We start from the raw sequence: 13,651 nt of genomic DNA, 5'->3' as shown, positions 1-13,651 counted from the left end.
GAATGACATCTTCTCCCCAGGGAAATGGAAAGTTGGCAAATTCAGACCTGAACCATGGAAATACTGGTGTTAGTCACAAAACAGGGGAGTTTTTACACAGCAAATTTGTTTTTGTTTTCTAAGAAAATATTAAACCCCAGAAAAGTTCAGCCTAAAACTTTTGGCTGAAAACCAGAAATGTCTCTTTGGAAATGATTCCCTGTGGCCTTAGGGGAATTATTGTTTGGGTGTCTCATGTGGCAATTCTCCTTAAAGAGCTGGGGTGTCTGGCAGGACTGTATCTCCCATTGTTCGGATCCTGGGGTGCCCAGACTATGGCCTGCAGTCCATATATGGATCACCAGAGCATTTTCTAAGGTTTGAAGCCCACTTCAACACAATCTACTGACGGCCAATTCAGGGGCGCTGGAACAATTTTTATAGTGGGGGTGCTGAAAGCCCCTAGGTCCAGAACCTAGGGGCCAATTCATTACTGTTTAGGCGCTATGTTTACATCATTTTAGTTTACACATGTGTGTAAATAGACAATCCTGTACATAGAAACAACCCAAAGACACATGAAACAAGCTGAACTTAAAATATAATGCAATACAGGTGACTTTAAATCTTATTAAAATGTGTAGAATCTGCTTGCCCCCCACTGTTTGGTTTATGTGGCCCTCCTGTGTAATAGGGTTGTAATCTGATCCATTAAGACAATTAAATACTGTTGAGGATCGGGGCCCGTGTTCCTATGTGCAGCGCTAGTCAGGAAAGCAAAACTAACATGTCAGACTGCGTAAGGGATAAGATAGATTTGCAGATTTTAAGGTCAGAAGGGACCATTATTATTACAATTAATATTGAGCAGCACTTTTTGGTTAAAGGTTCTCTCTTCTATATGCTTAAACATCGGATTGCATCTCTGGATTATATTTTCAGTGCTAGGTCTCTGTTGAACCAAGAGAATTTCCAAGCAGCCCGTTGTTACAGCACCTGTGGGTGTGTCTGTACGGCCGCTCAGAGCGTTCACTCAAGCTAGCATGCTACACGTAGTCATGTGGACATTGCTGCACCCGTGGCAGCTCAAACTAGCTGGCTGTCTCCAGGCCTGTACGACCCCTGAGTCTGAGCTCATGCAGCTAACCAGAGCCACTGCTAGTGCCGCAATGTCTAAACAGCAAGTTTTACACATTAGCTCTAGAGGAGTTAAAGTGAGTCTGCCTAACCGGGCTGGGAGGTGGCAAAGTTTGCAGATGACATGGAATTGCTTTGGTGAGTCCAGGCTGGGGAATGAGAGTGAAAACTTCAGAGGGACCTAGCTGAAAGTTGTGGGAATGGGCAGCTCAGTGGCAGGTGAAGTTAATTGTTGACAAAGAATTTGAACAGCTCACGCATGATTCTGTGTTCTAAGGTCAGTAACTGCCAGTGAAACATTCTCTGGTGTTACTGTGAAGAGCTGAATGACAACTTCTCCCCAGGGAAATGAAAAGTTGGCAAATTCAGACCTGAAACATGGAAATACTGGTGCTTGTCACAAAACAGGGGAGTTTTTACACAGCAAATTTGTGTTTTTTTTAAAGAAAATATTAAACCGCAGAAATTTCAGCCTAAAACTTTTGGCTGAAAATCAAAAATGTCTCTTTGCCCTGTGGCCTTAGGGGAGTTATTGTTTGGGTGTCTTGTATGGCAATTCCCCTCAAAGAGCTGGGGTGTCTGGCAGGACTCTATCTCCCATTGTTCTGATCCCGGGGTGCCCAGCCTATGGCCTGCAGTCCATATATGGACAACTAGAGCATTTTGTAAGGTCTGCAGCCCACTTCAACACAATCTACTGACAGCCAATTCAGGGGCGCTGGAACAATTTTTATAGTGGGGCTGCTGGAAGCCATTGAACCAAACAGTAAGCCCTGTACAGGATGGAAACCACTTCAAGCCAGGGGGTGCAGCAGCAGCATCCCTAGGTCCAACACCTAGGGGCCAATTCATTAGTGTTTAGACGCTATGTTTACATCATTTTAGTTTGCACAAGTGTGTAAATAGACAATCCTGTACATAGAAACAACCCAAAGACACATGAAACAAGCTGAACTTAAAATATAAAGCAATACAGGTGACTTTAAATCTTATTAAAATGTGTAGAATCTGCTTGCCCCCCACTGTTTGGTTCATGTGGCCCTCCTGTGTAATAGGGTTGGGCACCACTGTAATCTGATCCATTAAGACAATTTCTTATGGCCCAAATTCTTGGGAGTTAGGTGCCTAAATGCTGTTGAGGATCGGGGCCTGTGTTCCTATGTGCAGCGCTAGTCAGGAAAGCAAAACTAACATGTCAGACTGCGTAAGGGATAAGATAGATTTGCAAATTTTAAGACCAGAAGGGGCCATTATTATTACAATTAATATTGAACAGCACTTTTTGTTTAAAGGTCCTCTCTTCTATATGCTTAAACATCGGATTGCGTCTCTGGATTATATTTTCTGTGCTAGGTCTCTGTTGAACCAAGAGAATTTCCAAGCAGCCCGTTGTTACAGCACCTGTGGGTGTGTCTGTACAGCCGCTCAGAGCGTTCACTCAAGCTAGCATGCTACACGTAGTCATGTGGACATTGCAGCACCCGTGGCAGCTCAAACTAGCTGGCTGTCTCCAGGCCTCCACGACCCCTGAGTCTGAGCTCATGTGGCTAACTAGAGCCACTGCCAGTGACGCAATGTCTAAACAGCAAGTTTTACACATTAGCTCTAGAGGAGCTAAAGTGAGTCTGCCTAACCGGGCTGGGAGGTGGCAAAGTTTGCAGATGGCATGGAATTGCTTTGGTGAGTCCAGGCAGGGGAATGAGAGTGAAAACTTCAGAGGGACCTAGCTGAAAGTTGTGGGAATGGGCAGCTCAGTGGCAGGTGAAGTTAATTGTTGACAAAGAATTTGAACAGCTCACGCAAAATTCTGTGTTCTAAGGTCAGTAACTGCCAGTGAAACATTCTCTGGTGTTACTGTGAAGAGCTGAATGACAACTTCTCCCCAGGGAAATGGAAAGTTGGCAAATTCAGACCTGAACCATGGAAATACTGGTGCTAGTCACAAAACAGGGGAGGTTTTACACAGCAAATTTGTTTTTGTTTTCTAAGAAAATATTAAACCCCAGAAAAGTTCAGCCTAAAACTTTTGTCTGAAAACCAAAAATGTCTTTTTGGAAATGATTCCCTGTGGTCTTAGGGGAATTATTGTTTGGGTGTCTCATGTGGCAATTCTCCTCAAAGAGCTGGGGTGTCTGGCAGGACTGTATCTCCCATTGTTCGGATCCCGGGATGCCCAGCCTATGGCCTGCAGTCCATATATGGACCACCAGAGCATTTTCTAAGGTTTTCAGCCCACTTCAACACAATCTACTGACGGCCAATTTAGGGGTGCTGGAACAATTTTTATAGTGGGGGTGCTGAAATCCCCTAGGTCCAGCACCTATAGGCCAATTCATTAGTGTTTTGGCGCTATGTTTACATCATTTTAGTTTACACATCTGTGTAAATAGACAATCCTGTAAATAGAAACAACCCAAAGACACATGAAACAAGCTGAACTTAAAATATAAAGCAATACAGGTGACTTTAAATCTTATTAAAATGTGTAGAATCTGCTTGCCCCCCAATGTTTGGTTCTTGTGGCCCTCCTGTATAATAGGGTTGGGCACCACTGTAATCTGGTCCATTAAGACAATTTCTTATGGTCCAAATTCTTGGGAGTTAGGTGCCTAAATACCATCGAGGATCACGGCCTATGTTCTTATGTGCAGCGCTAGTCAGGAAAGCAAAACTAACATGTCAGACTGCGTAAGGGATAAGATAGATTTGCAGATTTTAAGGTCAGAAGGGACCATTATTATTACAATTAATATTGAGCAGCACTTTTTGGTTAAAGGTTCTCTCTTCTATATGCTTAAACATCGGATTGCGTCTCTGGATTATATTTTCAGTGCTAGGTCTCTGTTGAACCAAGAGAATTTCCAAGCAGCCCGTTGTTACAGCACCTGTGGGTGTGTCTGTACGGGCGCTCAGAGCGTGCACTCAAGCTAGCATGCTACACGTAGTCATGTGGACATTGCAGCACCCGTGGCAGCTCAAACTAGCTGGCTGTCTCCAGGCCTCCACGACCCCTGAGTCTGAGCTCATGTGGCTAACTAGAGCCACTGCCAGTGCCGCAATGTCTAAATGGCAAGTTTTAGCACACTAGCTCTAGAGGAGCTAAAATGAGTCTGCCTAACCGGGCTGGGAGGTGGCAAAGTTTGCAGATGGCATGGAATTGCTTTGGTGAGTCCAGGCTGGGGAATGAGAGTGAAAACTTCAGAGGGACCTAGCTGAAAGTTGTGGGAATGGGCAGCTCAGTGGCAGGTGAAATTTACTGTTGACAAAGGATTTGAACAGCTCACGCATGATTCTGTGTTCTAAGGTCAGTAACTGCCAGTGAAACATTCTCTGGTGTTACTGTGAAGAGCTGAATGACAACTTCTCCCCAGGGAAATGGAAAGTTGGCAAATTCAGACCTGAACAATGGAAATACTGGTGCTTGTCACAAAACAGGGGAGTTTTTACACAGCAAATTTGTGTTTTTTTTAAAGAAAATATTAAACCCAGAAATGTTCAGCCTAAAACTTTTGGCTGAAAATCAAAAATGTCTCTTTGTCCTGTGGCCTTAGGGGAGTTATTGTTTGGGTGTCTCGTGTGGCAATTCTCCTCAAAGAGCCGGGGTGTCTGGCAGGACTGTATCTCCCATTGTTCGGATCCCGGGGTGCTCAGCCTACGGCCTGCAGTCCATATATGGACCACTAGAGGATTTTGTAAGGTCTGCAGCTCACTTCAACACAATCTACTGACGGCCAATTCAGGGGCACTGGAACAGTTTTTATAGTGGGGCTGCTGGAAGCCGTTGAACCAAACTGTAAACCCTGTACATGATGGAAACCACTTCAAGCCAGGGGGTGCAGCAGCAGCACCCCTACGTCCAGCACCTAGGGGCCAATTCATTAGTGTTTTGGTGCCATGTTTACATCATTTTAGTTTTTCCTCAGCAGCTTGTCTCTCTTAGATATTGGCTACTCCTCTGTGTTTGCCCCAAAGACACTGAACCCCCTGATCTACAGCCTGAGGAACAAGGAGGTGAAGGACGCCTTGAGGAGAACAATATATCAGAAAATTATTCCTCGCTGTATGTAACTATGGGGACTTTTTTACTGATCAGTATTGGAGCACAAGCATGAGCTAGTTCTGAGTCATTAAGTCAACATGCAGAAATATCCTTCATTATTTGATATACAGGAGAAGACAATAAAGAAATGGAAACTTGAGCCAGATAATGCAGGAAGGCGTAATTTCACTTGATAACAATGTCCAGTAACAGTGTTACAGCTTTTCCATTATGCATTGTTATGTGATGTCTGCAAGGATAAGTATCTTCCTCATTTGTTTCATTTGCTACCAAACTGTGTCAGCTAGTGTATCAAGAGACACAAAGAGATGATATCAAGAATGTAATTTTTTTGACAGGTTTCAGAACAGCAGCCGTGTTAGTCTGTATCCGCAAAAAGAACAGGAGTACTTGTGGCACCTTAGAGACTAACACATTTATTAGAGCATAAGCTTTCGTGGACTACAGCCCACTTCTTTGGATGCATATAGAGTGGAATAAATATTGAGGAGATATATATACACACATACAGAGAGCATAAACAGGTGGGAGTTGTCTTACCAACTCTGAGAGGCCAATTAAGTAAGAGAAAAAAAACTTTTGAAGTGATAATCAAGCTAGCCCAGTACAGACAGTTTGATAAGAAGTGTGAGAATACTTACAAGGGGAGATAGATTCAATGTTATCACCTCAGTACCCACATCCCACACCAACCATCACTTTACAAGGAAATAAAGTACAGTGTATATGTGGAGGTATATTTGTAGATAGACTGACAGATTGATGGTTATGCACAGGGCTGGATGGGGTAGCTAGACAGATCGATGTGTGGATAGACAGACAGACAAACATCATTGTACACACACACATGCAAGAGGAAGGATGATGCATTGGCCAACCTAAGACTAATGAGGTCTGAGTTCAAGTTCCTGCCATGTGACCTTGCTTAGGTCACTGAAAAACAATTTTTTTCAATGTGGGTTTGGTGCCTAAATTCCTTTAAGAATCTTGGTTGCAGGGCTTGTCTACACGTGAAATGCTATGGAGGCACCGCTGTATTCCTGAAGTGCTACAGTGTAAGCACTACCTATGCTTACGGGAGGGGTTTTCCGTTGGTGCAGATAATCAGTCTCCCCGCGAGGCGATAGCTAGGTCAACAGAAGAATTCTTCCTTGACCAAGCACTGTCTACACTGGGGGTTGGGTCGGTACAGCTATATCCCTCAGGGGAGTGGATTTTTCTAATTAAAATTCCTAGTGTAGAACAGGCCTTAGGGACGTGCTCTTATTCCCATTTTACAGCTGGGGAAGTCAGGCCCAGAGAGACTATCTCACAGGGGAGTAAGTACATTGAAGATTGTGAGATGTGCGGCTACTGAAGGAGCAATAAGAGTAGATAAGATCACGTATTACACCAAAGTAGCCATCTAGCTGTATACTTACCGGTCTACATTTGAAAAGTGAGTACTGATTTTGGATGCTTCCATTTTTCAGTTCCCAACCTGAGACCACTTCCCGGGACTGGGTTATCAGACAGCACTGAGCACCTGCCCTCTAAAACCTTTCTAAGAGGTCTCAGCTTGGGCACCCAAAAATTGAAACACCCAATACTATAGCAGAATGAGAACTCAGCTATAGTTAAGACCAGCCTTCTGTTTAAAACTTGACTGTTCTAAGTGCTCTAAAAGCTACACCACAGTTACTCAGATTGTCTCACAATTTGGTGTGCCTCATGGGGGTATGGGGCTCTGCTACAAACCCAAATTTGGGGCCATTTGATCACAGAGTTCCAGAGATACCCTAGCCCCAAAGAGCTTTTCTTAAAATTAACAGATTCTATACTTCTCCTTACCCAACATTAAATCTACAGACTGCTCTTGTCTCCTGCCTCACTATTGACAATACCCATGACAAGAAAAACCCGCTGCCCTGCTACTGACATAACCTACTCAATTTGGTATTGAAATGATGTAGCCTTAAGGGACACCTGCACCTGTCAGGGATGGTCCAGATAATACTTGGTCCTGCCTCAGTGAAGGGGACTGGACTAGATGAACTATTGAGGTCCTATCCAGTGCTATATTTTTATGATTTATATCAGGAGTTCTCAACTTTTCCAGACTACTGGACCCCTTTCCAGAGGTGGATTTGGTCTTATGTACACCCAAGTTTCATGTCACTTAAAAACTACTCGCTTACAAAATCAGACATAAAAATACAAGTGTCGCAACACACTAGTACTGAAAAATTGCTTACTTTCTCCTTTTTAATCATATAATTATAAAATAGATTGCAACCCTCCCATTGAGAAACACCGATATAGTACATAGAGCAGTATAAAGAAGCCATTGTCTGTATATAATTTTAGTTTGTACTGACTTCGTTAGCACTTCTCATGTAGTCTGTTGTAAGACTAGGAAAATATCTAGATGAGTTGATGTACCCCCAGGGCTGCGCGTACCCCTGGTTGAGAACCATTGATTGATATGACTCCTTTCCTTCGATCACACACACTGGAGGACTGAGATCCATGTCTTGTCATATCTCAGTCACAGCGCTAGGATGCTTCTCAAACGAATCCCCAGATCTCCACATATCACAATCACAGCACTTCCAAGCTGCTCCAACTTATTCCTCTGCCATTCCGTACATCTACCATACAGTACAGTCAATGCAGCTGGAGTGCAAGCAAATCATTCCCAGTGGTTATTACCAGCTCCAGTGGGCAGAGTTACGTTGTGTGGGCATTTCCCTGAACTTTGTAATTCCTGGTATTCACAAGTTTGAGTTTTGCTGAATTCAACATTCTGGAATGGCACGAGCCATCATCGGGCAACCATAACTCTGTGTTAATGTAGGGTTTCTTTTGGCCATTTATTCACTAGTTAGATAAGAATCATATGCTTTACAGCAATATTTTCCAGACTATCTGTTGCATGCCTTTATTGGTTCTTGTCTAATACTGAGATTGTACGCCCCTTGGGGCAGGGAACATGTGATTCTGATTTAGTTTTGAAACACCTTGCACATTGCTGGCTGCTCTGAAAATAATAATAATAATAAACATAATAACAGTGTGATGCTAACATGTTAGCTTAATACACTGCTGGTCGGTGCTCAGATATTATGGTGATATTGATCTATACAGAATAGAATCAGAAATTGGAGCTTTATTTTGGGCCTCCTTCCACCCAAATGCGGAAGATCAATTATCCTTGTGCAAGAAAACAGGAATAGAAATAGTGGGCATGTGAGTAAAAATCTCTTCTCGCACCCCCGCTCCCAACAGAACAATATATCTGAGGGCAATTATTCTGTACCCAAAATCTCTGGCTGCACCACGAGTCTAGTTACTTAATTGTGCGATTCTGTCATCAAGAAATCTGAAAACTCCAGGGAATCTGTCTTGGCTTTATAAGCTAGCAATAAACACTTCATCTTAAAACTCCGTCCTTTTACTAATGTAAATCCTTCGAAGTCTTTCAGTAAATGCCAGCTTTCATCAGCAGGTAGGTTTCACGGGGCTATATTTGAACCAAGCGGGGATAAATAATGGAGTAAACCACTGTATTTTCCTGAGCTAGAAGCATCTTCTTTTTAATGTAACCCTATTTTATCTTATTTATTGGTTAGTCAAAGTGAAATGTAGCTAGCAGGCCGGAAAGCTGAAATAATAGGAAGCAAATGGTGCAGAAATTATTCATGATGGACAAGATTCTGATAAATCTCTCTTGTTGGGAAGTAATTTAATCCTCAGATTGCACCATTCATTTACATTGGTTAGTCATGGGATAAAGCATTAGGCAGCATTAGAGCTGGTTGGAGATTTTAAATTATAATTAATTTATATAATTTTTAATGATAATTAATTAAATTTTAAATTTTGTGGGAAATTTCATGCAGCTTCCCCATCACCATTGCAGTTTTTACAAAAAAACAAAAACAAAACATCAGCGCCCCTCCTCTCTATGTAAATATTTTGGGTTTGAAAAAATGTTATTAAAATCTGTAGGGTTTTAGGTTCCAAATTTCACAACACATTGAAAATGTCCCACCCCAAATATTTGGGGGTTGTTTTCCTTTTTTTTTTCCCCTGACACATCAGAGGAAGTTAGACTACACTGAAAATTTTCTGCAAAAATGCATTTTAAATAAATCCAACCACCTCCACTCAACATGGGTACCAATATATCACATTCTGGTCCTAAATAAAGCAAAGGGCTACATAGATGACAAACAGTTTTACAGAAGAGTTAGGAAACCCCAAAGTTAAAGATACAGATGCCATCTTAATTCTTTCCCCTTCTGCAGATTCATTATAAGAGTTCAGGTAGTTTTAAGTCAATTGAAGTTTTGCCACTTGTCTTTAATAAGATCAGGATTTAGTACAAAATATAGATATATATATGCACCTGACATGAAAATTATCATATATTTCTAACCAGTAAAGGAGCACTAAATGACAAACTCACTTTTCTGCAACACTGAAAAAAATGTCCATGTGGCTCCAGGTACAAAGTATGCAGTGTATAGCGTGGAGGTAGTGCCACAGATAAGGCTGAGTTTGCTTCCACTTAAGCAGAGATTCACTGTGGTGTGCTGAGATCACTGCCTTCCATGCTGATCTTATTAACTCCTTATTTCCTTGTACTCCCCTATTAATCTGTCTTTGTCCAGTTGTTGCCTCTTGACATATTTAAGCCATGTCGTCCTTGTATTTACAGCACTATGCTCTAACTAAAGAATGAATTTTCTGAGAATTTGCTATTGCATCTGTTAATACATTTCTGAGTTAAAATTAATTAAAAAATATGTCCTTTAAAAAATTAACACAGTGTCAAACCATTTATTTCTCCCTAAATAACCCAGCCCAGGTCCTCCCTATTTCAATGGAAATTACCAAAGTCTTGGGTGGATCTGGGGCAGTGGTTAGTTTCTCAAAAGAACTTTTTAGGTCTTTTTCCTTTTTATTTTACTTAACTGAAAATGTCCCCTTCGCAGTAAAGTGTATTAACAAAACACTATTGATAGTGTCATAGTCTTTGAAACAATTCACATAGTAATTTATTTCTAAATCACTGTCCATGCAAGCTCGTTTTCATTAGTACTCTGTGGTGTTATATTTTGTGTGCTGAATGTTGTCTACATACTCATTTTCATGTGAATGGTTTTAAGGGACACTAAGCCAAATTCTGCACCCTCTACCACTGGGTTATTTTGAGAGTAAATGCATTAACTACTGTGCAGTCACAATGGAGTCTAACAACTTGTCGATTGAAGGATTTAGATTTATTTATAAGAATATACCATTTCAGGACTGCATCATGATCATACAATTGATGATGTTCCAGTAATTAATTTGAGTGACAGTTACTATGTTAACCAACAAGAGGCACTGAACTGGAACTCTCTAGAATGCAAAGCAGGAGTGTCTACAGCTTGGCTAAAGAACCAGCCATTGAAGCAATGGGCTATAACAGAAACACATCCTCTGTACATCAGGCAGTGAATGGGACACACATAACGCATGCTAACCAGTGGGTTACAGATACACTATGTACGTTAAGGTCATACGTCGCTATGCATTCCAGACTGGTTTAATTTGTCCACTGCCTGCTCTCTGAAGTTCTTGCAGCTATTGCCCGCACTCACAGGGAGATGGGGCACTCAAAAGCCCAGAGCCTGCACAGAGCACTGTATAAATGGAAATCAGTTGCTACAAGCATTATGATTAATTATTTTTCCCTGCAGATAACAAGGAAGTTAACACGAATGACTGGAGACAATCACACCACAGTGACCAAGTTCATTCTCGTTGGATTAACAGATTGTGTGGAGCTGCAGGTCCCTCTTTTTGTCACATTTTTTCTCATCTATCTCATCACCCTGCTGGGGAATATAGGGATGATCTTGGTAATTCAGATCGAGCCCCAACTCCACACGCCCATGTACTTCTTCCTCAGCAACTTGTCTTTCCTAGATGTCTGCTATTCCTCCACCATTACTCCCAATATGCTGGTCAATTTCTTAGTGGAGAGCAAAGCCATTTCTTACAGCGGGTGCATTACACAATATGGCTTCTTTGTTGTGTTTGTCACCGCTGAGATCTTCCTCCTGGCTGTGATGGCGTATGATCGTTATGTGGCCATCTGTAATCCACTGCTCTACACAGTCACCATGACCAAGAGGGTCTGCATAACGCTGGTGGTTGGGTCGTATTTCTCGGGCTTGATTAACTCTTTGATAAACACAAGCAGTTTACAGAGATTATCCTTTTGTGACTCCAACGTCATCAATAACTTTTACTGTGATCTCACCTCTCTCCTGAAACTCTCCTGCAGTGATGTCTCTGTCAACGAGAGGCTACTCTTTACCTGCGGCAGTTTGTTTGAAATGAGCACGTTTCTGATCATCATCATCTCGTACATTCTTATTGTAATTGCTGTGCTGAGGATTCGTTCTGTCCAGGGCAGGCGTAAAGCGTTTGCCACCTGCGCCTCCCACCTGACAGCTGTTACTATGTTCCATGGGACCATTTTCTTCATGTATTTGCGACCCAGTGCCAGCTACTCACTGGATACAGATCAAATAGCCTCCGTGTTCTATACCATAGTGATCCCCATGTTGAACCCCCTGATCTACAGCCTGAGGAACAGGGATGTGAAATGTGCTGTAAGGAAAGTGCTAAGTAGAAAAGTGATTATTACTCAGTGAAATTCTAGCATAACATCCTTCAGAGTAACTAACGGGGAAGGGGGGTAGGAAAAAGGGGTCTGTGCTGGGGTGGAATCAAGAATTTCATGCCAGCAGCATTGCCAAAAACAGTGTAAAGGCTCTTCCAGGTCACCGATGTGTAAGGTGTTTATCAAAACCACACAATGTGCATTGCATGATATAAATTCACTATATCACTTAAAAGTTCTATGATCTCAGATCCTGAGTAGAACAGCATTGTATCAGCCTGCTCAATTTTTAATCTAAATAAATAAAACACCTTTCATGTAACCCCCACCTTCCCAAGTGCTCAGCCCACTCTCATGGTGAACTGGATGGTGTATCAATACTTCTGACCCCCACTGGGTGGAATCAGAGTTATGTTCACAGCATACACATAGAGACATTAGATGAAAGCCTAAAATACACTTTTGGAAGGTTGCAACATAATAAACACTTTTATTTCTTTAGAATTCAAAACAATAACATACAAGAACCTTGAAACAGAGAGAGACAAAGCAGGCTGCTCCCTAAGGCTATGTCTACTCCTTCTGGTGGCATGTAAAGCCCCTCACCTAGCTTGCCTCCTAGCACTGGTATAAATAGCAGTGTAGATGAGGAGGCATTGCTTAGATGAGTAAAGACACAACTGAACCCGTAAGGTATGTACCCTGCGTGGTTCTCTACATGCTCAACCACTGCCTCCTCCATCTCCATCTACACTGCTATTTTTAGCAATATAGCATCACTCTATGTTACTGCCACTCTCACTTCCACATCTAGCTACACACTACAGTGTGGACAAAATCTGCTTTTCACTGCAATGTACCTACACATACACTACACACCACAACCAGTGCTGTGCAGTGTAGACATACCTTAAGTGAGAGAGGCAAAACTCACCCCACCTTGTTCTAAGTTAGCTCTCTGTAGAATGACTCGGATCATAAGTTTCCTTACAGAGCCTCCTCGCTCTGGGTCACCACTTTTCCCAAGGGCAGAACACACAGCCTCAATTGCTCTGGGACTGGCTGGTGGAGCTCCAGCACCCCCTGTGTCCCGTTGTGAGCTCCTATAGCAACTCCACCTTAGTTCAGACTCCCATGGAGATTTTACCTTCCTATGGAGTGATGCAACCCAGCAAGTGTTTACAGTGACCCGGGGCAGCCTTTTCAAAGCGAGGTAGCACTTCATAGTCACCTGGAGTTTTGCATGAACAAGTCCTGAGGCTAGCAGAGGAAAACCAAACTTAAGAGAAAGTCCAAGTGTAAAAACAGAGTCTGGCCGTCCATAAAAGGATTTAAAGAGCTATTAGCAAAAGACACAAAAACAGAAAGTTGTTTTAAGTACCTCAGCAGCAGGAAGCCTGTTAAGCAACGAATGGGGCCACTGGATAATTGAGGTGCTAAAGGAGCACTCAAGGAAGATCAGGCCATAGGGAAGAATCTCAATGAATTTTTTGCATCAGTTTTTACTGCAGGACCAGATGGCATTTAAGCATGAGTTCTGAAGGAACTCAAATATGAAAATTGCACAACTACTAACTGTGGTATGTAACCTATCCCTGAAATCAGCCTCTGTACCAGATGACTGCAGGAAAGTTAATATAACCCTGATCTTCTGTGGCACAGTTTTCCTCCTGGATTGGAACAGCCGGCTGGAATCCTGCGAGGTACAGAGCAGAGAGACGTTTGGGCCACAACGTTCACCTCAGAGGCTGAGCTTCTGCAGACTTTTGGGATGTTCCCATCTGAGAAGGATGCTTGTGGCCAGCCCCAGTTCA

At 42.5% G+C, this 13,651-nt stretch overlaps 1 protein-coding gene across 1 annotated transcript; it reads left to right on the top strand.

Moving 5' to 3' along the window:
• The first annotated feature begins 10,868 nt into the window (after nt 1–10,868).
• On the top strand, nt 10,869–11,961 carry LOC135982957 (olfactory receptor 5J3-like). Its single transcript, XM_065591898.1, has one exon. The coding sequence runs from the start codon at nt 10,882–10,884 to the stop codon at nt 11,866–11,868; it is 987 nt and encodes a 328-aa protein (XP_065447970.1). The 5' UTR covers nt 10,869–10,881; the 3' UTR covers nt 11,869–11,961.
• The last annotated feature ends 1,690 nt before the right edge of the window (nt 11,962–13,651 follow it).

This window comes from Chrysemys picta, chromosome 4 (genome assembly GCF_011386835.1).
Source record: "Chrysemys picta bellii isolate R12L10 chromosome 4, ASM1138683v2, whole genome shotgun sequence".
Taxonomy (NCBI): domain Eukaryota; kingdom Metazoa; phylum Chordata; order Testudines; family Emydidae; genus Chrysemys; species Chrysemys picta.
Note: the sequence above shows the minus strand (reverse complement) of the source record. Positions and strands in the feature narration are given on the sequence as shown.

Excerpts from the sequence above, each read along its gene's own strand:
- LOC135982957 (XM_065591898.1), top strand. The coding sequence starts at position 10,882 with ATGATTAATTATTTTTCCCTGCAGATAACAAGGAAGTTAACACGAATG.